We start from the raw sequence: 25,396 nt of genomic DNA, 5'->3' as shown, positions 1-25,396 counted from the left end.
TTGTTGAAGTAAGAACTTCATGTTTAAAAAATATAGAGAACACATAAACATATTTGATTAAATGGCATAAACAAATATATTATATATGTAATAATAGCAACATAAAATGGTACATGTAGAGAATGGAACAACTTGCAGACAATCTTAAATCTCAAAAATATTGAAAATGATGATTCTAACATACCTATCTGTAGATGAAATTAAATAAAATTACAAAAACAGTCTCCGCGAACGGTTGGATGTCTTCTGCTCGGATCTCAGCTGCTTTCCTCCAATAAACAACAGAATAAAGAAGAGATATCCCTGAAAATGGGAACGTAGGACTATGGGTGACCCCTGATGGTTGTCGGCCGTTTATAACGGCAACGTAAACGTTCAACTGGGTTTGTCAGAGCGAGGTTAAAACTTCCACAGCAGACAAATAGGTTGAAGAAGGGGAATTTAAAAAATATATATTTTAGTCCCATGACACAAACATCTTAATGCACCATGTAATTAATTAGATTGGATACTCTCCTCTGTTATTTCATTCTTCACCCTTCTGCTGCAACTGTATATTTTAATTAATTCTTGCAAAAAGCTGTGACTCAAAATACTTCAGCATTTACATCGAAGTTTGATGAGAAAAAAAAAATGTCTTTCCCGATGCTATTAAGGGAAAAAAGAGAGAAGTAACAAGGTTGGGGAGTCTACACAAAGGGTGCACTGAAAACAAAGGTAACACAAAGCAACAACAGATTTTGGAGCTCAGCAGAATGCAGTGCAAGCTGTGGATGCGTGCTGTGGAGTTATTGCGTGCACAAAATGAGGGTCTATGTGGCGTGGCATGGTGGAAGGACACAGAGTGAGCAGTGTCTGAACTGGCTTTAATAACCTGAGAGAGCCATGTGAGCTGCATAAGCAAGCGATGCACCAAAGACAGTCGGTTGTCTTCAGAGGAAGAGGACGGCTGCCAAGACGATGGGAGGGGTGTCACAACCCTCCCTTTAGATCAAGGTTTCACATTTGCCTCTCACATCAGACAGTGGTGATCAGAGCCAGCTCTGTGCTCGTGTCTTTTGAGGGACAACCTGCATTTCTACAGGTCTGACAGCCTGACACGATGTGAGTTTGCATTGTTAATGGTGCTCAGCAAGCAGCTTGTGAGTGCATTACTGTCACCTACTGGACTGCTCACGTCTTATCAAAATGGCAGAGCATTTCTCGAGTCCACTGATGGCAGGATCTGTCCTGGTTCAGCAAGAGTTACAACTGCTGAATAAGCAGTTTTGTACTTCTTTTTTAATGATTTATTTTTGGGAAATTCATAAAAAAAAAAGAAAAAAAACCATTACTATATTAATACTTCCACAAGTGCCACTCATTTCATTTCATTATCAAGAGCAATAAAACCAGACACGAGACAAGCTGGAGAATGGGGTTAGAGTACGCGCCTGATAATCGAAGGTGGTTTCTGAACTCTGGACCGGTTCAGTGTAAACCTACATATCTGTTTGTGCAGAAGCAAACAAGGTGAGCATAGTCAGCAAAAAACAAAAGAAATTCAACCTTTGACCACGAATGCATGTCAAAATGTCCCAGAGTGAGAAATAAACTCACCACAAAAGTAACAGTAATAAATGTCACACGGCAGCAAACTCCTGATTGCTGATGACTGACTGGATACATACCCCCTAAAGGACACAATTTCAACTTTAATATGCAGCACTTTTCAAGCATTGGTGCAACTCAACATGCTTTACATAACTATAAAGCAACTTAAAAGACTCAAGACCACATAAAAAGTCTCAATATCCTGCATCACAAAAGTATACAAGTTCATTCAAATCTGTCTAAAGTTTTATATCTTTATTTGTAGAAGGCCTCATCTAGGTAGTAAAATTGCACTGTTAAGCCTCCTGTTTGACCAATAAATCTTTCCTTTCACATTCTCATGATGAAAGAAGCTCAACTTTAAACATGTAAAACCCACAGACAGATAGCCATGTTTATCGAGCCGATAGGTTGCTAACATACACAGCTTTACAAAATGTTAGAAAAACCAAATACCGGAACTTTTTAAAGACAGATTAATTGGTTCTAGTCATTTTTTATTTTGTTTAAAGTCATTGTTTTTTTAGAACTTCGACACATATCATCCATTAGAAATGTACATATGGTGTTTGCAACAAATCATACAACTTAAATGTTCTCTGTCCAAAATCGGTGCATTATATTGATGCTTATTACAACCCCAAATCAAACAAAGTTGGATTGTTCAAGAGAATGCAAATTACGGAAATAAATTCTTACATCTACTTTGACATTGTATTAACTACAGATGTTCTCTGTCTGGGTCAGACAGACCAGTTCAGAGCCTGTGCCCCCTTCCTCCTCAGCCTTGCCGTAAAAATGCCAGCAGAATGTGGCTTTCTATTGTCTTGCTTGAAAATGTACAAACGTTTCTGGAAAAGATGTCACCTTCAAGACACAATATGCAGCAACAAAATCTCAAAGAACTTTTCCGCAATAATGCTGCCATCCCAGGGGTGTAAATAAAGCCACTGATATAACCTCACGTCATCACCGAGCCTGGCTCTTGGACTTATTGCTGAACAGTCTGCCCAGCTTTGCTCCTCAAAGACTCAGCCTTTCAATAATTCTGCTGTAGCCAATCTTGATCACAATCACCTGTTGATGTCACCTGTTTGAAAAGACATCATCACATTTGTTTTAACCTCATTCCTAATCCTGATAGGCCTACATCCCAACTTTCTACAGAAACTAAATGAAGATGTAAGGACAAAATATAGGGACAACTGTTTTTTTAACCCCTCACCTGCCATTTCCACCAGCGAACAGATTTGGTCAAGAGTTGGAGTTTGCAAGTTCCTTGTGTTTTTGTGAGTTTTATCCTGGCTCTCTGGATTCCTTTCAGCACACATGGCTCTTTGTATATCTATGTTTCACTAACTGTAAGCAGAGATAGTGTCCAGACCCCCCATAACCCCCAATAAGATAATGTAATAGGCATATTTAGGTGTAATTGGGTTGTGTGGGGGCCTAGATTTGGAACATTTAGCCCCATCTGGTACGACAGTGGCCTCTATGTGGCAACCTGAATTTGGGCAAGATGCAGACCTAGTTCAGTGTCAGCATCCTCGCTTAGTCCTGTGTGCCCGGGCCAATTCTTGGGCCGACTTATTTCTCTCTTGTGCTGTGGGATTTGGGCCATTATAGAGCCAAATTATTTTTACCACCTGTGCTGTAAATATGGTGGAAGTAGACTTGTGCAAAGAACTCCCATTTAGCACCCTGAAAAGTCAGCGAACTGAATGCAGTTAAGTCTTTAATCCTGCTCGGGGGACATTGTTCTGAGAATAAAAGAATAAAGTTGATAGTAATAGGAAAAAAGGATGTGAGAAAAATCATGAAACTGACGTGTACAGTGTAATTAACACGTGATGATTTGTTCACACGCAGTATTTGTTTTAGTAACAGTGTGCAGGGATGGGGTGTTAGAAAACTGTCACACAGAGGTGAGTTGTTGAACAGTGAAATGGTGAATGGCAGGAATGATTTCTTAAAGCGTCCTTTATGACCACTTTCTGTGCTGTTTCCAGTGGAGGGGGTGGGAGAGACTGCCCATGAAGGAGAGCAGTTTGTTCGGCGACCTCCGCTTCCTCACTGAATCAAAAGTCTCTGGGTTCTAACCAGTGATGGTTCCAGCCCTCTGAATGAGGTTATTGATCCTCCTGGCATCCCTGGCACTGATGCTGCTTCCCCCTGCAAGCCACAGCACAGCAGATGCCACCTGCTACCACAATATAGCAGGATTACAGCGAGTTTTAAGTTCAGTTTTGGTGATTTTTGCAACTTTAACACCTGGGCGCCACAGGTTAAATCTCTATTTTCTAAACTCTTTCAGTAGCACAAGATGACTCTTTAGCTGTGTGTAAAGGTTGTAAAGACTCAACAATCCTAATTATGTTCTGTCTCATTCCTTCACTCTCTCAGGCCTGTTGCAGCCTGCTTTTCACTACACCGTGTGCAGCCCACAGTAAGTCCAGGCTCAAGCCTCCCATCCAGGCCTCTAATGATGACCAGTTACACCTGCACCACAGTGGAAATGGTGCAAACTTCGCGGTGCAGAATCTGATTAAGGGTCTGCAGAGCAGTGTGCGGCGCACACCTTTTCCCTTCGAGCACAAGACAGAGGAGCGGGCCCGCCATTTCCCCCACTCAGTGGTCTTTTTCTTTCATAGTGCTTTAAAGCCGAGTAACGGCGGTAGGAGGAGGAGGAGGAGGAAGAAGAGGAGGAGGAGGAGGAGGAGCGGCGAATAGTGGCGGAGCGGCGGAGGCAGGCTGGCAGGCAGGCTGGGATCCGGTGTGCCACATCGGGATGAGAGCGAGACAGAGAACCGGGTCGGATGAGTCAGCGAACGGAACTTGCCAGCCCGGCATTCCTGAAATCTGAATGAGTCTGGACGGAGCCGAGCGGCGCAACAGCAAAGAAACAATCTGATATATTTTTTGCGGTAGTTGTTGTCAGATTCCGCTTCCTTTTATTCCGCCCTCCCCTGGTCCGCGTCTGCCATAGCCTAGTTTTGATTTTCATTTCCACTGAGGTGGGAAAAAGGGGGTTCCGGAGAGGCTGCGGAGGAGGTGGAGGCTGTTTTTCACTTTTTAACGAACACATACAGGTGGATTTCGGGAGATAAACCGGTTCGAGGCTAGCATTTTTTTAGTCTTTTGTTGCGTTGAGTCGAGCGAAGATGTCGGGACAGAGCATTACGGACAGGATAACTGCAGCCCAGCACAGTGTAACGGGATCCGCCGTGTCGAAAACAGTATGCAAGGCCACCACGCACGAAATTATGGGCCCGAAAAAGAAACACTTGGATTGTGAGTATCTTTAAACAGCACGCGAGTGTTGAAGTGAGCCCTCCGTAGGCTCCTTCTCAATGAAACAACGCTGAGTTATGGCGACGGTGGAGCTACAAGGCCTCAAAGCCTCAGCAGAGGCTACATGCTACTGCCTGCTCATGTCAGGGAGATTATATTGTTTTTATATTGAGGACAGGCCCTGTTGACACAGTGTTGTGTCTCACTGAGCGGGCTTTAAAAGCATAACAGCCTTTATTGAAGCTTAATAAAAGTTATCCTCCAGTTTTATGTCGTTAGTTGCTGTCAAATTAGCCTGTCAAGCTATCAGGTTTTGTCCGTTGTTATCTCATATTGACTCATAGCCTTGAGTCTTTTGCCTAGATAAGAAGCAATCTATATGATATGACTGGATTATTACAACAATAATACAGATATGTGAGCTAGAACTCCCCTACACTCACAGGCCCTTAAAGCACATCTCCCATATGCACTGGAGTGACTGAGTAAGGTGATACCAGCTGTTTCTTGATGCTTTCGACACATTGAGGTGACACTGTAAGGGCACAGATTGTGGCTGAGGTCTGCAGGAGGAGTTTCCTTCCTCTCACAGACCATGAAACGGATAAGTTACATACTGTACGTGGCCTGACGCAAGCACAAGAGCCTAAATCCTTGTGTGATGGCACCATTAGTCGGAGGAGTCACAGCCTGTCAGTACTTGAAACGCATTGGTAGATTTTCTGTGTATCGATCTGCACTTGCAAATGAACAGATGCTGTCATAAAAGTGGTTTTATGAAGGCTCTGTTTGATGGTTAAAGTTCATTTGCACAGAACATGTGTGATCTGTCAGACTGCAACCTCATCAGAGTTCTTTGTGGATTCAAACAGCTGAAAGTGCTCCTTTTATGCCGGCCATAATGGTAATTGTGGCGCTGGGTTTGGCGTGGTGTTAAAAGTTGCAGGTTCTACACGTGTTGTGTGGCTGAGGTGATTCCCCCGTGGTGAGATGAGTGGAAGCTGGCAGTGACACTCTTTTTGGCTCATCCCAAGGCAGTCAGCAGTCCAGTGTGACTGGCACACAGAGCAGACAGCCGGTGTGTGCGCTTTGATAATAGCAGGTCCCCCCTCGCTTTATGTTGACACATTGGAGATGCTGGTTGGTTGGGTTGGCAGCCAGGATGAGTTTAGCAAAGGTTTAAATAATCCCTTTGTCTTCATAATGGTTTCTTGATGGTATTCTGTTCTAACACTGGAAAGGCAATTACCTCATAAAGGGTCTTAATATATTGTTTAAGTATATTTTAGTGTATTTCATGCCTTCAATAATCAGTTGACAGCATTACAAATGACAGAAGACAATTTGAGAAACTACCAGGATAAGTGCCGTATGCTGATTTATCACCTTTGCTAATTTGTCACGATTCAAAGATACAATAATTAGTTCAGCATTATCCATCAGTATTTTAGTTTGGCTGCAAATGCATGTTGGCATTGACGAATATAGTGTTAAGACTGGATGAAACGGAGGTCTGGTGTCTTCACCTGTGGTCGTGATTGGTTGGGTTGAGCAGACGGAGAAAAGCAGTGTGTTCTCGCATTAGAGAGGCCGCAGTCAATGATTGTTTTGCATTTCAGCTTAATAGATTACCAGAAATGAATGGACCACTCCTACAAAGTTATAAATACCTGATAGAGTAACAGAGGTTTGACGTCAATAGGGTGACGTTACTTGAGTTGGAGAAATACAAACTTGTTTTCGCGTCACACAGAGTGAAACGTGCAAGAACATTTTATAACGGTAGGTAGAAAACAGGAACTGGTTTATCAGAGGAGATAAGCAAACACTCCAGTTCCATTTGTTCATTGTGGGCATAATGTAAAACTCAGTGTTCCAGGTACATTTTAGTTTGTACTAAAACAGTATAGAGACTTGATAGCCACTGCAGTGCATGGCAAAGGCTGGTTGATACTCACAATATTTCAACATCGTAGAACCCCAGCTCACATCTAACAGTGTTTGTCATTTTTGAGCAAACGGTGGTTAAACATTTGGTCTACGTAGCGACAGAAAATGGTTGGAAAATGTCTGATAATTCCCCAGTGTGATGACAGTCCAAAACCCAACAGCAGTCATATATTCAGTCAAAATAAAACAGAGAAAACCAACAAACGCTCCCATTTCACAAGCAGGAAACCAAAACAAGCTGATATTAGTGCCTTTATTATGCTTTAGTTTTGTTACTGCTGCCAGAAAAAGGTAAGAAGAGAGTTACTTTATGGAAGAAAACAACCTTTTGCAAACACTGCTCTAAAAGTTTGATTGATTTAAGGAACTACCCAATGAAATATTAGGCCAACAGGACACTGAATTATAAAAAGACGCCACACACTTTTTGGCTCGATACCAAAGCAGTTCTTGGGTTTGATACACTGCCCATGTGCAGGTGTGGCTGCACATGGGTAGTGCTGCTGGGCGATACAGCAGCGTTACAAAGATGCTTTTACATAATAATTCACTCTGCTACACTGTAGTTGTGACACTTATTTGAAACAAAATAGCTACATTTATACAATAGTACAGTGAACGCTGTGATGGACATTGATTTCAGGCTCATAATGGAGACACCCAATTTAGCAACATCCCACTTCGTCATGACTATTACATGAATTAATTTGCGTCTTGAGAATTAATTCAGCAAGAAATCATTATTGTCGGCCGCTGTGAATATTTAACAGGCTGATTACAACATGACAGTGCTGTCATTCTTCCCCCATATTGTTCATCCTCCTCCTCCTACTCCTCCCGGCTCTTCTCCGTCATCCTCTTCTCTGGGCAGTTCAGCCACCCATGCTAACTGCTGCTGCTTCTCTGGAAGGTTATCCTGTCCTACTTAGAGTCCCCCGTCTTTTGAAAAAGTCAAATATAGGACAGAAAGGGAGGCCCACTTACCCTGTCAGTCCGATCACCGCTGTGAATGGCGGGGTCATCGGCGCTGATGGAGCCTGGATGTTCCAAGAAGCATCATTCAAGGCTGCTGGATGAACATATGAGCTGAAGAAGTGGGACAGAACATGAGTAGTTAACGTCTTAAAGCACTTAACACTGGTCTAAAGGGGGTATGTTGGCTTGCCGTGAACAATCGTAACCAACTTTATCAGCTTCAGTGAAACATGGTCGACACGAGATGATTTCTATTTATTATGCAAGTTCATTTTTTTGTGAAAAACATCCTCATTTAACAAGTTGTCGGCCCCTTTTACTTGTATTTTTGTAGGATATTGATTATAGTGTCTTTATTGTTATAACTCTGCTATACTCCAGGGCTGTCACAGCTGTTTTGTCATCATTACATTAGTCAGTTATCGGGGTGATTAGTTAATTAGCTGTTTTGTACATAGAATAACAGTATAAAAAAAAAACTAAGAAAAGGGGCCTCTTCTTTGGTCATTTTGGGGGGATTTATGATGCCATCAGATTACATTTACATGTGTTTCTAAAGTCTGATATATTTTTGTTGCATTTTTTTCTTTGCTGTTTACTAATGGATTACAAACTTGGAAACAGAACATAGTAAGGCATTATTTTGAAATAATTAGATTACAGGGGCATAGGAAAAAGGAGAGCAGCCACTTCTCATGAAACAGGTGTTGGAGGTCTGATAGCTTACATGCATGTTTTTTCTAGTAAAAACTGAAGCTGGAAAGGTTGACCTCCTTAAAAGGAGCCTACTCTGCTCTGATTGGCCAGCTTCGATGGCCTGATCAAGCTCTGCCCACCATTAAGCCAAATGTGAAATATACCAAACTGAAAATACTAAACATCCCAAGTAAACTAGTTATTTTTCGATTAAATCATTTTCTGAAATACCATAAAAAAGTCATTCTTTTGTCAGATCCTCTAAGAACCTTTAAACTCAGATCAAATTTTATTTCATAGAGACTGTATGGAGCTTTGAAAGGCAAATGTTTTGCAGATAGTTTGAACGAGACCGACAGCACTGAAATTTCTTAAATTTCTTCACTATCACTGAGACAGTGGTGAGAATATATCTTTATGCTGACTTGCAAGAAAACAGAAAAGCAGTCACACAAGCTGTAGAGCGACACATTTTTATTAGTTTTAGCATCTTTTGCTAGATTTTTTACTCTTTGCATAAGAGTATCGGTCATTATCGAGCTGCTTGGTGATCATAGAATGATCAAACATTAGATTATCTGAGACAAAAAGCAGAAGCCTTTCTAAATGAAGTTTAAAATGCCTCAGACAAAAATCTACCTGCTCAAGAGTTCCTCAGTTCAGACTGCTCAGCAGAGTCCAGACGCATCTCTTACAGTTAGTGTCTGAGCTCCCTGATATTCTCCGAGTTTTGTGTTTAATACAATATTTTAATCAAAACGAGGTTGCGATACATTACATTACAACTCGTATTAGTGACACATGGAACCAGTGTGAACACCGAGGTTTTAATGGAGCCCTGAAAAACAAGAAGAGGCGGTCCTCAAATTGTGGGCTATATACCTAGACAATATATATATATATAATTATCTTTTATTTTTCCTCAATTAACCATTTGTTCAGAAAATAGTGAAAAGGTAACACATCTGGCAATAATACAGCATTTGGAAGCTTAAATCACATATTTCAGTAAAAAAAAAACTTTATATAATTAATAAAAAAGATTTGATTGAGTACATGATTGATGCTTAACCTTTATCCATATATCCACCAATACCATCCCAATAATATCATTATTTGTTGAATATTCTTTGACTTAATTGCAGAGATGCACAGTAATGATTCCACGTGCTTTGTGGCGGTCAGCCTGTAATCAAATGATGTTTTTCATTGTTGCTTTTTTTCCCTTTTTTGTTTAAGATTTAATCCACTGCACCAACGAGATGAACGTGAACATTCCCCAATTGGCTGACTCTCTGTTTGAGAGAACCACCAACACCAGCTGGGTGGTTGTGTTCAAGTCCCTCATCACCACTCACCACCTCATGGTCTATGGGAACGAGGTGAGACGCCTCAGCAGACATCATCACCCCACCTTCACCTCCACGTTGTTGTCTTTAACCCTTTTTTTTCTCCTCATACAGCGTTTTGTCCAGTACTTGGCTTCAAGGAACACACTTTTCAACCTCAATAATTTTTTGGACAAAAGTGGACTACAAGGTATTATTATCATTAATATTGTTATGATTATTTTCGGCGTTGCAGCTGTAACTATTTTAACGACTGCTTTACAAAAAAAGGTCATCTTAAATTTGTGTTTGACATTGCAGGGTACGACATGTCTACTTTTATCAGGAGGTATAGTCGATACCTGAATGAGAAAGCCGTGTCATACCGACAGGTTGCCTTTGATTTCACAAAAGTTAAACGCGGGTAAGTTTTTAACAATTTTATGAATAGTTCTGTTCTTACAATATTGAAAATTGTAACCGGCCTCTGCTCTGCGTTAATATAGATGAAATAGGACTTTTTGATTAAAGGTCTTCAAAAAACTATTATATCATTTTTTTGTTAATTTCGTTTGTTCGATTTCAATCCATCAGTTGAAATGTTCACCTGGAATTATGAGAAATTCTGTGAAATTTGCGATGTTTGTTTAGAGATGTCTTCATGGAGCTTGCTTTGTTTAAACAACGGTCCACATTCACTGTATTCACTTCACAGTGATAGGCATGCTGAAAATATTCACATTTTCAGAATCTGGGAAAAAAGTGGGTGTGTTTGCCCTCGATACCTTTTTAACCAAATTACGACCATGGAAATCAACGAAGGTGGGGCCTTTTGACATGTGCCTTCTAAGCCGGGAACTGATGCACTTTGGTTGTACATCGTGTTATGTGTGAACGTGCAGAGGTGGCATGTGGGATCCAAGTCGATCCACCGCTGATGTTCCTTTGAACTGGCAAGAGAGGTAGCAAAGGAGGTGAAACGGGTTAAGTGTGTAAGGGCAAGCTGACATTGTGGATCTCGCCATTCTAACCGACACTGTTGTCCCTCGGCTGATTCCACAACGCCACCTTGATATGTTCAAGCACACACTGATTCGAGGCTGAGTCACCTCTCTCTTGGAATGGGCAAAAAAATTGATAACCCCTTGTACAATGTATTCTGGGGCAAAAGGGAGTTGTTCAGTTTACTGGACAAGTCAAGCTGTAATTGTGGCTCGACTTTAACGGTGCATGTAAGCGTGCTGACTGCCTTCTCTTCCGTTACCATGGTTACAAGCCTGCACAGGCCTCTTTGAAGGGATGGTTTTGGAGTTAAAGCTGAAGCACAGCAGAGAGGGATCTGCAAGACATATTGTTCAAAAATGCAATCAACCCTTTAAAGAACCAGTTCTCCTTTTAAGAACCATTTTGGAAATGATCTTTTACTTACAGAGACAGTGACTGCTGTTATACATCTATAGAGCTGTTTCTAAATTCATTTTAGAGACATGACACAAGTGCAAGTTTTTAAGCAATCAAAGGAGTTTGGAGATAAATCAGCAGATTTATAACTTTTTGACTGGATTTTCTTTAGTGTAACAGAACACAAAAACGCACTTTAAGCAAATTTTTGACTTGACCAGCTTGACTAATGTGTTTTAAAAGTGGCCCAGTCGCCAGTCGGTTTTATGGAAACCGTAAATCTTTGTAAACTGAATTTCTTTGGGCTTTGGACTTTAGGTGGTATAAAACCAGACATTTCCACTTGTGGCCTTGGGTAGTGGGAAATTATAGATGGCATTTTTCTTCAACCATCGTCCATTGTATAAGCGATTAGCAGATTATGAATCAAGAAGTGTTTGTTTTCAGCCTTGCAATCATTGTAAACCAGGAGTCCGACGGTTATATTTTAAGAGCTGCACTTATGGTCCCCCTGTCTCCTTTTTCCCTCCTTTTTGCCCTCTCTTCCTCCGACCCCACCGGGTGTCCACAAACAGTGTGGATGGCGTAATGAGGACCATGAATACAGAGAAGCTGCTCAAGACTATCCCCATTATCCAGAACCAGATGGATGCCCTTCTTGATTTCAATGTGAGTCCTAAGGTGAAGCCTCCTGCAGATCTGCAGCTTTTCTGTAGCGTACAGGTTGCGCAGAGGCTGCTGCATTTTCAAAACATACAAACCCAGGCTCTTTGCGTGAGAACAAATCTCTATGAAGACGTTTTAAGATGAATGTCTTGTCTGGGTGCTTTCCCTCAGGTCAATGCCAACGAGCTGACTAATGGAGTCATCAATGCAGCCTTCATGCTCCTCTTCAAAGACTCCATCAGGCTCTTTGCTGCTTATAATGAAGGCATTATCAACCTGCTTGGTAAGACCATTAGGGACCACCCCTCTCTCTTGGTCTTTCGTAAAAACATTTTCACAGCGTTGCATGATTTGTAGAAGCAAACCAGTGGTTTTTTTTGTTTGTTTTACCAAACAGAGAAATACTTTGACATGAAGAAGACTCAGTGTAAAGAAGGTCTGGACATTTACAAGAAGTTTCTCACTCGCATGACCCGGATATCAGAATTCCTCAAAGTCGCAGAGGTAAATTACACCACATTTTGTTCACACAGAAACCGGCTGCCATGATTCGGATGTGTCCCTCTGGTTCTTTTGCATTCATGGGTTTGTTTTCAAATCTAATAGCAGGTGGGAATTGATCGAGGCGACATCCCAGATCTTTCACAGGTAAGCACAGACTCCTCAAAGCAGTCTAAAAACACAAGATTTCCTCTCCTGAGAGAAAGCCTTGCCTCGCTTACTTTTCTTTATTTTCAGCTCCTTTTTTTTTTTTTTTTTTTTTTTTACATCAGCGCTTTCTTTGTCAGACTAGAATATAGACATAGATGCACAGTGCAGATGTTTAAGGCAAGACACTTTGCATGATTTCCTTCTTGGGCGCATGTTTGCCAGAGGGAGTGTTCCTCTTCTCCTCTACCTCGTTTCTCATACTTTTTCTTCTTCTTCTGCCTCTTCTTCTACTTCTGCTCTTCTAGCCCTTATCTTCCTCAGCAAATAAAGGTGTTAAGTCTACACTGTAGTTGCAGTCCATTGAGTAAATCTGCAAAGTGATGATAAAATGTTTCCAAATTAAACGATTAACTGCACATACTGCTGTGCACATCTGTGGGGACCAATTTTGCATAAATATTTTATCCCAAAGAACTTCAGTTTCAATGCCTTTCCCTCTGACTGTCACCACCTTTATATTCTGTATTTTCCCCTTATCTTTCCACTTTAGTTCACAGTTTGTGTAAGTACTGTTATTTCACTCTTCTTCTATGTCCGTGACTTGCCTCAGTGTTGTCTTTTTGCATGCCTCTGCCCTGACTCTGTCTCCCACATCGTGGTGAAAAACAGTTGAAGGAAAAAACGCTCGCTGTGGTAAATTCCGTTCACTTGGGATCTTGTAGTTGAGGTGAAAACCAGAGTAGCTCATCTTGTGTAAAATGGCTGCCCTGTTGTGCTTAGAAGCGGCCGATTCAACAATGGCCGAGTTGTTGAAAGTGCTGTGGTGCAGTACGTCATCCCACACAGATGTTACGCTCATCCAAAGTAGCTTTTTTGCTGGAATGCAGTCATTGATCAGTGGTGGGTGACTGATATCCCAAAACTGGTAGAAACCATGTAATCAAATCCATAAATTGGCCGAGTGCACCTGGATTTGACAGTATTTGATGGGATGTAATGTTTTTTTCTGCTCCACCTTGGTTGCCCACCACTGTCTGTTCTGGTGTTGATGTCTGTGCTCACTACACCGAGTCTCAGGTAGTAGCTGATTGTGTGCTGTCTGTTGCAACAGGCTCCCAGTAGCCTCCTCGAAGCTCTGGAGCAACACTTGGCCTCTTTAGAGGGCAAGAAAGTGAAAGACTCCACTGCCGCCAGCAGGTACATTAATCCTCTCACATTTTTGTTGAATTCCTTGAAATTTTTTCCCCTGAATCTTGGACATTGCTGTACTGTCTATCGAAGATCAATCATACTCACCAATCTGTGCTGCATCTGTTGTGAATTTGTGTTTCCCTGCAGGGCCAGTACTCTATCAAATGCAGTGTCATCACTGGCCAGCACAGGGATGTCTTTCACTAAAGTGGATGAGCGGGAGAAACAGGCTGCTCTGGAGGAGGAACAGGCCCGACTCAAAGCTCTCAAGGTTGGCGTGCTTTTGGAAGAAGATTTTTACATCTGACGTGCATTGATTAAATGTGTCTCTGTCGCTTGTTTGTCTGAACTGGACCCCTTTTATTCTCACAGGAACAAAGGCTTAAAGAGCTCTCTAAGAGGCCGTCTTTTGCCACCACTGATACATCACCGATCTCCACCACCGGGGGCACCATCAGCACAGCACCAACCATCGACCTCTTCTCCACACCCAGCTGCTCTAACGGGTACTTCTTAGATCTGCTGTGAATCCACTGATTACTTTTGAAAAGGCAGATGTTCCACGACGCTTCTTGAGTCTTAGTATATCTTTGGGCTGTTTTCATTTATCTCTTTATTTGTAGCCACTTGTTGCAGGTTTGAGTTCAGAGAACAGTCTAAATTCTCTGTAATTCCATTTCATTGAAGTCACGAAGAGGGAACAGTTAACTGAATAATAAATCAGGTGTTTGATTTATAAAAACAAAACATCAGGCAATATTTTTCAGGCAGTAAAATGCATTATTGGTATTCTTTGAGACTGCACTGAATGTGATGCTATTTATTTCTACATTTTTCTATATTTGTCCCATTTGACCTTAAATCATATAAAGTCAAACAATTGATAATTACTCTGCAGAATTATGAAGAAAGCAACCCTGCAAGATCTCTGTTAATTACACAAAGTCAAAACCCTCACGTCTTTGTTGTTGTTTTTTGGAAACTTTGTGATCTAGATTTTATGATGTCAGTACTCGTAAACAGTGGAAAATCTCTCTAATCTATTTCCCCGGTCAGATGCAATGTATTCAAATGTTTTTCCTCCACTGGCATCAGCAGGGCACGACACTGAAATATCCAGTTTATTATCTGTCACAGGACAAAGAAGACCATGTTTATACAGACAAACTGGAGCCTGATGCTGTTATGCAAATAGCTGCCATCTCTTTTTCTTTTTGAATGTCTTGATAAATGATGAATTATGTATGCATTTTGAATTATGTCTATGTAATGCTTTACTCAGTGTACTTATAAAGACAATTTCTGATCATTTGAATGCAGTTTTAAAATCTTTTTTTTTTTTTGGAAGCACTAAGCTGAAAAAATGCCAATTAAAGCTGTCTTTTTAGCATGTTTGTGTATCAGCAGACACAGTATACATAGACAGCCTTGTTAGCTGGTTGACATCAGACAAGAGCTTAGGGTGATGGCTCCAATCAAAAGGTTTAAAGGGAACTGTTAACAGTTGATTCAGGGCTTGTCTCCTGCACTTGTAAAGAGGCTGAGTATGTTTTTATTTCCTGTCTGCAGTGCAGTGAAGATGGAGAGCGACCTTTTTGACCTGCAGTCGACTTTCCAGCCCCCCATGCAGTCAGGCTCCACAGGGCTTCCAGTGGCAACAGCGTGGGCAGGTAAACTCATCTCCTCAACCCCTCCAACCAACATCTGTGTCTCCTGACTTGGGAGACTTTGTTTCTGCATGCTCTCCTTCTCTTGTTGTTGTCTGACTCTGACGTCCACCTTTTCCTCTCCCCTCCACTCTCTTCTGTCTTTTCCTTTTTCTCTGTGTCTCTTTTCTTCTGTCTACATAGATCCTTTCACCTCTGCTGAAGCTGGAGATGATTCCATGCCAAACCTTAACCCTTTCCTCTCAAAACTCGTTGTCGATGCCACTCACTTACCTGTCGTGTCTTCAGACGGTGTTAGCTTTTCCTCTAGGACATCTGGTCATGAAATGTTTGGTGGTAACAACTCATTTTGTTTCTCCTCAGACATCTCGTCACTCTTCATATATCTGTAGTTAATTATATGCATGAGTAGGCTGCATGTTTAATGTTTTAATGTTGATTATTTGTCCTCTCAAATGATCTCTTCCTGTTGCTGTTGACACCAAGCTCAGATTTGGTTGTTTTCTAGCCTTTTTACTTCTCATGCGTATCAACCAGGACCCTCCATATCCCAGTGTAGAAGCTGTTTTCGCCGTTTACTTTGCAGCTCCTGCTCATCCTCTTCTCTTGAACAGTTTGGTGTTGCATTTGTAGTGCAAAGATGCCGTAGAGCTTTAAGTTGAAACCTGTTCTCACACTATTTTTGATTCTCCAGATCGTTACAATCCCTTTATTGACACAAACTCATCAGTTTCAACCAATTACAAACGCACAGTGCGGATAGAACACTCCATCTCAGGTACTATGATGGCTCACCATCTCAGCCTATGTTTCCTGGTAAACATAGAATCGTATGCAAATCCCCCAGAGCCATTATTTTTATATTTATGGTAGACATGAACTAGTTTTAAAGGAAGAGTTTGACATTTTGGGAAATACTTGCTGGTGATTTTCCTGCCAAGAGTAAGTCTGACAGCTCGACATCACCCTCATACCTCTCTGCTTCATTTGTGCTTTTCTCTGACAATAATCAGAAAGGGAGCTCTCATCTCCAAGTTCATGCTACAAGTTGTCATAAAAAGAATCCTGAATAATAAATAATAAATATATTAAAGGTTTCTGGTCCTGAAATAACAGACTGCTACCGTTTAGATTGTTATTGTAAATAGGGATGGGAGCAAATCAATTCTTCGATGCACCCAGATGTAAATGTGGAAGATTCTGAATCGATTCACACGTGTAAAAAAAAAAACAAAAAAAACTTAGGAGTGAAGTGCTCTGAGACTGTACTGACAGGAAGATGGCTGAGTTAGAAATCTGAGTGGCACCCTCTGTAATTAAAGCTGGCATATGAAAACACTTTGGCTTCTATGAAGTGGAACGAAAACATTTTGAGAACCAGAGGTACCATCACGCAGGTAATCAAACCTTCATTCCAGCTCTGAAATGCTGATGCAAATGACCAGCTCCTTCGCAGCTTTTGTTGCCAAGGATTTGCTTCCGTACTCAGTCGTGGTACCGGGGCTTTGCCGCTATGCTGCACACTTTGGAGCTGAGACACGACGTTCTGTCTTCAACATATTCTATTGAAACAATGACCCCACCCACACCCACACACACACACACACACACACACACACACACACTCTACAACGAGGTCGTTAGTGCATATTTCATCCACGTGATTGGAAAATGCCTTCTCATGTTGGCCGAACAAGGGCAATGAATTGCTGAATATATTATCATGAGGACATTTGTTAGGATTACCTTTTTTATTTATTTATTTTTTTTACCAGTGATTCAGACTATTCTGGCAGCTGCATTCATTTAGTGTGATGCTTCAGGCATTTCCTGTTGGTTCCTTTTCAGTGCAGAGAAATCTGTTGGCAGAGGTAATCCTCCATGTAACTGGCCAGATCTCTTCTATTTAAACTGATAAAAGATTATAGAGTGTTGCTTTGAAAGTACCTGGGACAACTCAACGGGTTGTTTGCAAGTTATCCCCACGTCTTTTTTAATGTTCACGGGAAACTTTTGGCCACATCTGGTGAATAGTAAGTGATTGATGAGGCTTAGGAAGACGATGAATGATTAGATTTGGGGCAAAACTTGGAAAAATTCATAACTAAAAAAGCATTTAGAGTGGAGCATTAGGATTTTCCAGGGTTCCATTAACTCAATAGAAGCTTTCACATTGATTTGTTTTAAGAAAATCCTAGACATGAACTGGAAGGGGTTAGATACCAATATAGTAGGCATTTTGATGCAATATCATATAGAGCTTTGTCACAGTATGCTGTTGCCTTTTAAAAAGGCAGGGTAGGATTTTTCTGCTTTTTTTTTCTACGTTAAAACAAACTAACGCTCGACTGCTTTCTGACGTCACTTTTTCTGCTGCACAGAAAAACTCTTGGCAATTTCCCAAAATCTGAAACTATACCTTTAGTCCTTCCCTCTGGGTTAATACATGAATGTCCTGCAATATTTTATTGTCCCACATATTTAAGTGATTCCCTAAAAATAGAAAAATTAACTTCTCTAGAAGTGTTAGCAGTCTTCTTCTTGTCTGTATTGCTGTTGTCATTTCTCACTTGTCTCTCTGGCCTGGCCTTGAAATGCCATTTCCTTTTTTTTTCTTTCCTCCTCTTTTTCTCTTTCGTCTTCCTGCTTCCTGTGACGTGTCAGACTCCTTCTGTGGTCCAGTGTCCATTGCTCAGCACCTTCCACATCAGGCTCCCTACCCCACTGAGCCCTCTACTGTAGCAGGTCTATTCAGAGGTAGAGTACTGGCGGCTCACTCCAGCAAACAGCAGCAGATTGAAGCTAGTTTTCCGCTCTGCTCTGCTCTGCTCTGCTCCGAGAGTATCTAGTGATTTATGCGTGGAAACGTAGTCCGATGCTGTAACTCTGTAACTGCAGCTGTCTTTGTCTCTTTCTGAAGGATACTCAACACCACAGGCCCCTCCACAACAGACAGCGGGGGGACTCCAAGTGGACTTTGAGTCTGTTTTTGGAGCCAAAGCCACCGGCAGCAGTAGCCTCAACTCTGATGGTGAGGATTTTGCCTCTGTAATAGGATTCTGTCCTTTAGTTAGGTCGTCGTGCTTAATTTGAGTTTGTCAATCATGAAGCAACTGGCACGAAGCCGTCCTCTATGTTTAGATATACTGTAAAAGGTGGAGGAAGAGTCTGAAAGGTGCACCTACTTGTTGTGTTGTGATTCTTCAAGAAAAGCAACAACAGGCCAACAACAGATGCCTTTAATTATAAAACAGGGAATAAAGATATTAGACTTATGAAGGTTTTTGAGGTGATCATCAGTTCCAACTAACAGCTTTTCTGTTTTGGTTCACTTTCACTGAAGCTTTTTTCATTTGGGGGAAAAAAAACTTTGAATAACTCTGAAAGCCAGACCAGTTTTAGCTGTTGAAGATGAAGATAAACCTTCAGCAGCCAGAGCCAGATATCTCTCAGACTGATATTCTCAGTCATCCAGGTCATGATTATCTCAAGCGCTTGAATAGAATGCAACCTTTTTCTTTTTCTTGGTTTTTTAAGATGTTTCATCTCCCATCTGAAAGACCTCTTCAGATCTGACTGAACTGAGCTCCCGGCCAATCAGTCAGAACTGAGGAAGCGTCTCGTTCGAGAGGTGAAACATCTTTATGAACCAACAATAGTAGTAGCATTGTGTTCAAGCACCTGGGGTTGTTGGTAGGGACCAAAAACAGAGCTACAGAGGAGAGAATATTGGGCTAATGTTCGCCCGGTGGCCAGAAACAGGTGATGTTCGGAGCTATTTTGTGCCAACATGTTTTTTCCAGGTATTTGTGACGACTCTTACTCCTTTGTAGTAGTTAATACTTACCTTTAAAAGAGACTCTTAGAGCTTTGAGCGGAACAATCCCTACCAGTGACGTACTTTGTGATGTTATCTACTGTAAAATAAGCTGGCCTGTTAAGCCTTTTGCTGAGGAGCCTTAGTTCATGATAACAATAGTTAGCAGCACTGATGTGCATGTTGTTATTATAAAGGGAAATCATTTAATGCCACCTCCCCACTGCGGTTCATTTCCAACAGTACTCATGAATGGTAAAAATGATAATCATAGAAACACAATCACACATCTGGTTTGTTGTAAAGACACAGACAAGATACCGTAAAAGTTTAATGATTCATTAGTTTTGAGTCCCATTTGTCTCGTCAGATATTACTGGAGGCATCCTGAAACCGACCCTCGCCGGCGCCAACCTGTCGTCCAATCAGCAGCCAGAGAAGCTGGTGTCAGATGACCTCGACTCCTCCCTGGCCAACCTTGTTGGCAGTAAGTGACGCATCATATTCATTTGCTCTAATTAACACGCTTGTTCATTAAGGCACAGAATAATCACGTATTCGCAGACTAACAGCAGCTCGATGAATGTTCCTTTTTTTAGACCTCGGCATTGGAAACGGCACGATGAAGAAGTAAGTGATGTCATGTTGCTGTGTGCTTCAGCCGCTCGGTGCTTTCAGGCCACTTATGAACCGCTACTAACGCGAGCCTTCTTAATCCACAGTGACATCCACTGGAGCCAGCCGGGGGAGAAGAGGATGACTGGCGGCACCAACTGGCAGCCCAAGGCGGCACCGACCACGACCTGGAACCCCGTCTCCATGGTGACGCACGCAGACATTTTGCTTTTGTACTCATAATAGTGGCTTGTGCTGCATTCCCCTTTCATTTTACCTCCAGAGTTGACAAGGAACCATACCTCCTGGGTTCTGTTGCAGAGAGAGAGTTACGCCTGGAGAGTTTTTAATAGCTTATGTCACTTGTGTGCTGGACCTGTAGAAAAACTGTCAATATTTACTCAGGAGCCTTAAACACCAACCCTGGAACTTCACAGCATTTGAGATTAGAACTAGAAAATTTTCCCCATAGGAACACATCACTGTTATTTTTATTACATTTGCGTCTCTTTTCTGCTCATAAATGAATTATTGTTTCACTTTATTACAAGAGAAAAGTATTTTGTTTGTAATAGTGCACAATTTTTGTGTTCCTGAACTTTTGCTTTGATGCTGTTTTTCCAAATGATAAAATTCTGAATATCTTGACTAACTTGATTGTACAGTATTTGAAGCCAGAACGTTCAGCACTTTCTGATAGAGAAGCAGGAAGTAGAGTGTGCCACTGAATGTGCAAACAGCTTTGAAACACAGCACCAAAGCCACACGGCAACCAAAAGTGTCAGTACCTTTAAGTTGCTTAGATACTGGACATGGCAACATAAATTAAAAACATTAACATATTTCTTATTTGGTGGTTACCGTTACAGATACCAGGAAAAGGCCTTTACTCTTTAAGGAATCTGATGTAGCTCTGATTAGTTTACTTTGTCTTTGCACTTCTTCTTTTTTTCATTGCAGCCTGAAGAACTTGCTGTGTAGTTTCGGCACTAATTCATTTGCATGAGATGAAGTAGTTGCTATAAATGACTTTTTGTGTCTCTTCAGCCACAGTCAATCATGGCCTTCCCTGCCACCACACCCACAGGCATGATGGGATACGGCATGGTAAGTGTCATGCTTGATGTTGTATGTGGAGCTTCTGCTGGCTCTGCTTTGAGGTAACACCATTTTATTTTTCAAATGAGTTGGAAATTAAAGCTCAGGATGCTTTTGAAACATGTTTGATAGATGCGTTTCTGTTTTTTACGCAGTCACAATTAATTAAATCCACTTGAAGTGGGTCAAATGAGTCCAGCCTTTGCTGGTATGATTATTAGCTCAAATCATGAAGGCTGGAGAACATTCAGTAGTTCTTATTTAAAGCATATTCAGCTAAATGTAAATAGGATTTCACTGGCAGGCACCAAGTTCTTTTTATACTTAATTTTAGTCATTAAATCATTGAAGCTGAGTAGATCATTTGTGCTCATGCCCACATAATATCAATTTAATCAATAGTAATCATACACATTGCTGAAATCATTTTAGTATTAGAGATATGGTTACATTTAATACACTTCCAAATATATCTTAAAATCCTGCTGTTTCCACATGATATACATTATTTAACCTGAGAAACACCAGCAGCTGCAGTTGAGTTTTGTTGCAGAAAAATTGAGCTTCCGGAGGAAAATAAAGCTAATTTAGTCAGCAGTGTCCCCGTAGCTGTAAAGCAAGTTAAGTAACCCATCTTACCCATGTTTGTGCAGCCTCCACCAATGGGCTCCATGGGAATGATGAATCCACCCACCATGATGTACTCCCAGCCTGCCATGAGGCCCCCCAACCCCTTTGGCTCTGTGTCGAGCGCTCAGGTGGGTTCACAGCAGCCTCACTGCCGCAGCGCGGTGATGCACAGTTAATTGTACAGTTACCAGGTTGAGTAAATAGGTGTATCCATTGTGCTGTGGCGTGTACCATAGTTAGTCACTGTGTAAGCTTTGTTGGGATGATGACAGTTTGAACAATAAACCCTTCACTCTCTGGAGCTGAAAGCGACAAAACTGTTTATCATCTCCCTTGTTTCGACTCCCTGTTCCAAACAGCTCCTTTTTATTAACCCGTCTCTCATACATCACAGCTTCTCCAAACTAATCTCATCCCTCCTTCCGTCTCCGTACTGACTCTGACTTCTCCTCTGGTCCTCCTACTTCCTGTATTAGCCCTCCGCAGCCTCTAGTCCTTCCAGCCAGAGTCCTCTCCGAGCCCCTGGACAGGACCCGTTTGCACACCTCTCTCTCAAGGATTTCTTGTAGAGCATCTCTTTAGGTACATCATGCTGTTTGCTTGCTGATGCACCTGCATGCGATGTTTGTCCAAAGCTGAAACATGTTTGCTCTTGTTTTTATATTCGAATGCTTGACGTCCTCTCGAGTGATCCGATCCTACATGTATTTTTCTCTCGTGATTTGCTTCAATTGACCTCTGTTGGTTTGATGTTTTCTGACCATTTGTTCTTCCACTGCCATCTCATTTTGCTCAAACCTGTTTTTGCTGAAGCTTGAAGCCACTGGTGAATTTCACTAATTGCCTGTTTGCTAAGCTTTGTCTCCCCTACTTAAACGCAGTGTTCAATGGGCATTTTTGTCAAGAAGTCTTTAACTTCCTGAGTATTGTCCAAAGAAAACACACATTATTGTTCTTGTGTTTCAGTGCAGAGCTGCAGCCTTGTTTCTTAAAAAGTGGGAAAAATTGGGAAAAATATCAGTAAAAACTAAATCCAGTGAGTTTGGAAATCACTTAAACTTTTCTTGAACAGACAACAAGTCAGGTGCTGTTTTTTTAAGACAAATCCTTTTCATTTTGATGCCTGCAACATGTTTAAGGAAAGTTTGGATGTAACATTTTTTAATCTGTCGTCTGACAGAAATGGTTACGCTTGCACACCGAGTCCGATGCATGTTATTAAGCTTTTATTAAGTGTTGTGTGTATTAACAATACAAATTTTCAAAAATTTCAAAGACAATTCATCCATGTATTCCCACTCCCTGTTGCCTCCCTCTCCATTTCTGCCACTTCTGGCGGTCACATGGTCTGCAGATTACGCTTCATGTTCATCATGACCTCGACTGGCATCATACAACAGAAAGAGAAATGAATAAATCTGTCAGCTTCCCAGAACAAAACCACTGCTGTCTAAAATTTAGTGCATCCCTTGCCTTGTTGTCAGTATCCTGCCTAATGTTTCCAGTTGGGTAATTATGTTCGGGAGGCAGTCAGCACAGTTCCATGCACAGTTGAGTGGAACTACGATTAAAGTTCGAACACCGTCCTGGTCTCAGTAGGCACGGGAGGAGAGTCCCGTAATTAAAGTAAGCCTGACTCTGTGATGCTGTGTGAGAAAACCTTCAAGACGTTCTGCTGCCTCTGAAGCGAAGCTACTGTCCTCATTCACACATTTTTCTGTTTTCTCCATCAGGCAGTAAAACGTGTCGGAAATCAGCTGAAAATCAGCTCGTTAAGAGCACACGTCAACTCCAGGTGGCTCTAAAATCCTGATTTTTATAACCTCAGCGTTCTCTAACGAAGTCACGCTTCATGTATCTTAAAGACAACGTCTGTGCGGGGAATTCAGTTCGCCCAACGTGTGCGATGGTCACTCTTTAGAAATGCTTAGAACATGTCCTTTATTTCCTTTATGGTCTCTGCCGCTGGACCGAGCGTTTCCATGGGGAGAAGTTTAGCAAACGGCTAACTGATTTGCTTTTTGTTGTCCCCTGCACACGCAGCCTCTCTGACTTTGCCTGTTGCCTCTCTTGCAGATGCAGTTCATGTAATTTGAAGGAAGTGTCTCTCAGAAGACGAAGCACTTAGCAGCAAAACTTTGTCCTCGTTGCAGTCTAACTCTTCAGAGAAGCATCCACACACCCCCAAAAACAGACACGTCAAGAACACAACGGTGCAGCCACAGTCAGAAACCATGGTAACCATGTCCAAATGGCGTTTGGCGATAGCTCACACCCATAATTCTGTAATAACTTGTCCGAGACGTCGAGTGATGCTGCTGTCTAACCCCCCCCTGCCCTCCCCTCCTTAAGAGGACTCCTTATCCATTTTACAGTGTAATCTGTAAAGATAGTTTGGGTGCTGAGAACCTTAAATGTTATGTATTTGGAGATACTGTGGTTGGATGTAAAGGCTTTGATGTCCAGCGGGGAGGGGGGGTGGAAGAAAAAAAAAAAAGAGCAGCCCTTCCCTTTCTTGATCCGATCATCAGTCATCCATGCCCTGCAGTTATTTAACTGTCACTAAGTAGTGATGCTAATGACGTTTACACCTGTTTAGTTTTTGTCTTTTTTACCGTGTTTACAGTAGACATTCCTTGTGTGTTGTTTGTATTTATTTATGATTATTGGTTTAAGATTGGGGGGGGGTGAAATAATGTAAAATCTACAGTTGAACACATGTGGGAGTGCTTCAGCATTAAACAAGGATCTCAGACTATCATTAAGAGGTAGAGTTAAAAATAGATATTATATGAATTACACCTATTAAGCGGAATGATAGAGCACTAAATATTCTCCGAGTTTTGTGTTATGAAAACATTTTTTTACTAGATGAAAGATTTCACACTCTCCATTGTACTTACAGTGCAGGGGTTAGAGTACGAGTCAGTTAACAGTATATAGTCGATTCTGTGCCTAGGGTTTTACTTTGCAATGGATCGGTCTCCTGACTAGAAAAACACTTCATCCACAGATCTGAAGCGTCGCACTGGGTGGTGGGCTCCATTTGCTTTAAGCTTGGCATGCCATTGACTCACTGACTGTAATCAAGGCTGCCTTTACTCTGAATGTGAAAGAGTTGTCTTCATGTTGCACACATCTTTCCGCACTGCAGTTCCTCAGCAAAGAGGTGTGTCGGGGGCGGGTAGGTAGGCGGGAGGGAGGAGGGGCTTCTGCTTGCTGGTTAGCTAGTCGTCACGCCAGTGAGGGAAATTCAAGAGGGTCGCAGATTTGATGTAAATTAATTGTACAAAAGATCCCGAGGAGCAGGGTGGAGCGGAGCAGCACTGTTGATCGGTGCCCTGTGTATATAAACACTGACTGTTCTTTGAGTGCAAACGCGAAAGATGTATGAAATATGAAAGCAATTCAATCAAATTTGACTCTACCTAAGTTTGATTCAGGATATTCTCTGCGTTTGTCTCCGCAGATATTTTCTTTATGTAATTAGAACGTGTAGCAGACGATGACTGAAGTTTTTTTCTTTCTTTTACAAATAAAGAGCAGCTTCCACAAACAGTTGAGCGTGTTTGTTTTGTGAAGGTGAAGAGCCAAAGCTATGCAGCTCTATTGGTGACACACTTACAGGAATATTTATTTAAATTTAGAAGAACGTTTTATTTGAATTTGGTTTGGATTCTTCTTGTAGCATATAAAGTAACTCGACATGAGGTAAGGGTGCATCGTGCATGTACAACCACAGTTGTGTTAAAATACCATTTTAATGTCAAAAATGAAGATTTTTGGCTGATAAATTCCAGCAATAAAAACCAGCAACCATTCAGACA

At 41.5% G+C, this 25,396-nt stretch overlaps 1 protein-coding gene across 5 annotated transcripts; it reads left to right on the top strand.

Annotated features, from left to right (window-relative positions):
* Positions 1-4,302: 4,302 nt before the first annotated feature.
* On the top strand, positions 4,303-25,127 carry picalmb (phosphatidylinositol binding clathrin assembly protein b). Of its 5 annotated transcripts, XM_072392294.1 has the most exons (23): positions 4,303-4,884; positions 9,745-9,887; positions 9,969-10,044; positions 10,155-10,257; positions 11,810-11,903; positions 12,072-12,183; positions 12,298-12,404; positions 12,507-12,548; positions 13,663-13,748; positions 13,890-14,013; positions 14,115-14,248; positions 15,312-15,412; positions 15,593-15,745; positions 16,104-16,187; positions 18,074-18,166; positions 18,330-18,440; positions 19,597-19,713; positions 19,826-19,856; positions 19,949-20,048; positions 20,889-20,948; positions 21,593-21,697; positions 22,046-22,151; positions 23,646-25,127. In XM_072392294.1, exons 1-22 carry the CDS (start codon positions 4,755-4,757, stop codon positions 22,136-22,138), a joined length of 2,199 nt encoding a protein of 732 aa, XP_072248395.1. In that variant the 5' UTR covers positions 4,303-4,754; the 3' UTR covers positions 22,139-22,151; positions 23,646-25,127. The 5 variants fall into 5 exon arrangements, with proteins under 5 accessions (XP_072248395.1, XP_072248396.1, XP_072248397.1 ...); XM_072392295.1 differs by lacking the exon at positions 22,046-22,151; XM_072392296.1 differs by lacking the exon at positions 16,104-16,187 and having other exon boundaries at positions 4,304-4,884.
* The last annotated feature ends 269 nt before the right edge of the window (positions 25,128-25,396 follow it).

Source organism: Leuresthes tenuis, unplaced genomic scaffold, assembly GCF_036924035.1.
Source record: "Leuresthes tenuis unplaced genomic scaffold, fLeuTen1.0.hap1 SCAF_9, whole genome shotgun sequence".
Lineage (NCBI taxonomy): Eukaryota > Metazoa > Chordata > Actinopteri > Atheriniformes > Atherinopsidae > Leuresthes > Leuresthes tenuis.
The sequence above is the reverse complement of the archived record's forward strand: the minus strand, read 5'-3'. Positions and strand labels throughout refer to the sequence as shown.

What these genes read in the sequence shown, in the direction of transcription:
- picalmb (XM_072392294.1), top strand. Translation starts at nt 4,755, where the DNA reads ATGTCGGGACAGAGCATTACGGACAGGATAACTGCAGCCCAGCACAGT. An exon ending in AATTCCTCAAAGTCGCAGAG is followed by an intron (nt 12,405 to 12,506) that starts GTAAATTACACC and finishes CAAATCTAATAG; the next exon opens with CAGGTGGGAATTGATCGAGG. An exon ending in GATAGAACACTCCATCTCAG is followed by an intron (nt 16,188 to 18,073) that starts GTACTATGATGG and finishes GTGACGTGTCAG; the next exon opens with ACTCCTTCTGTGGTCCAGTG.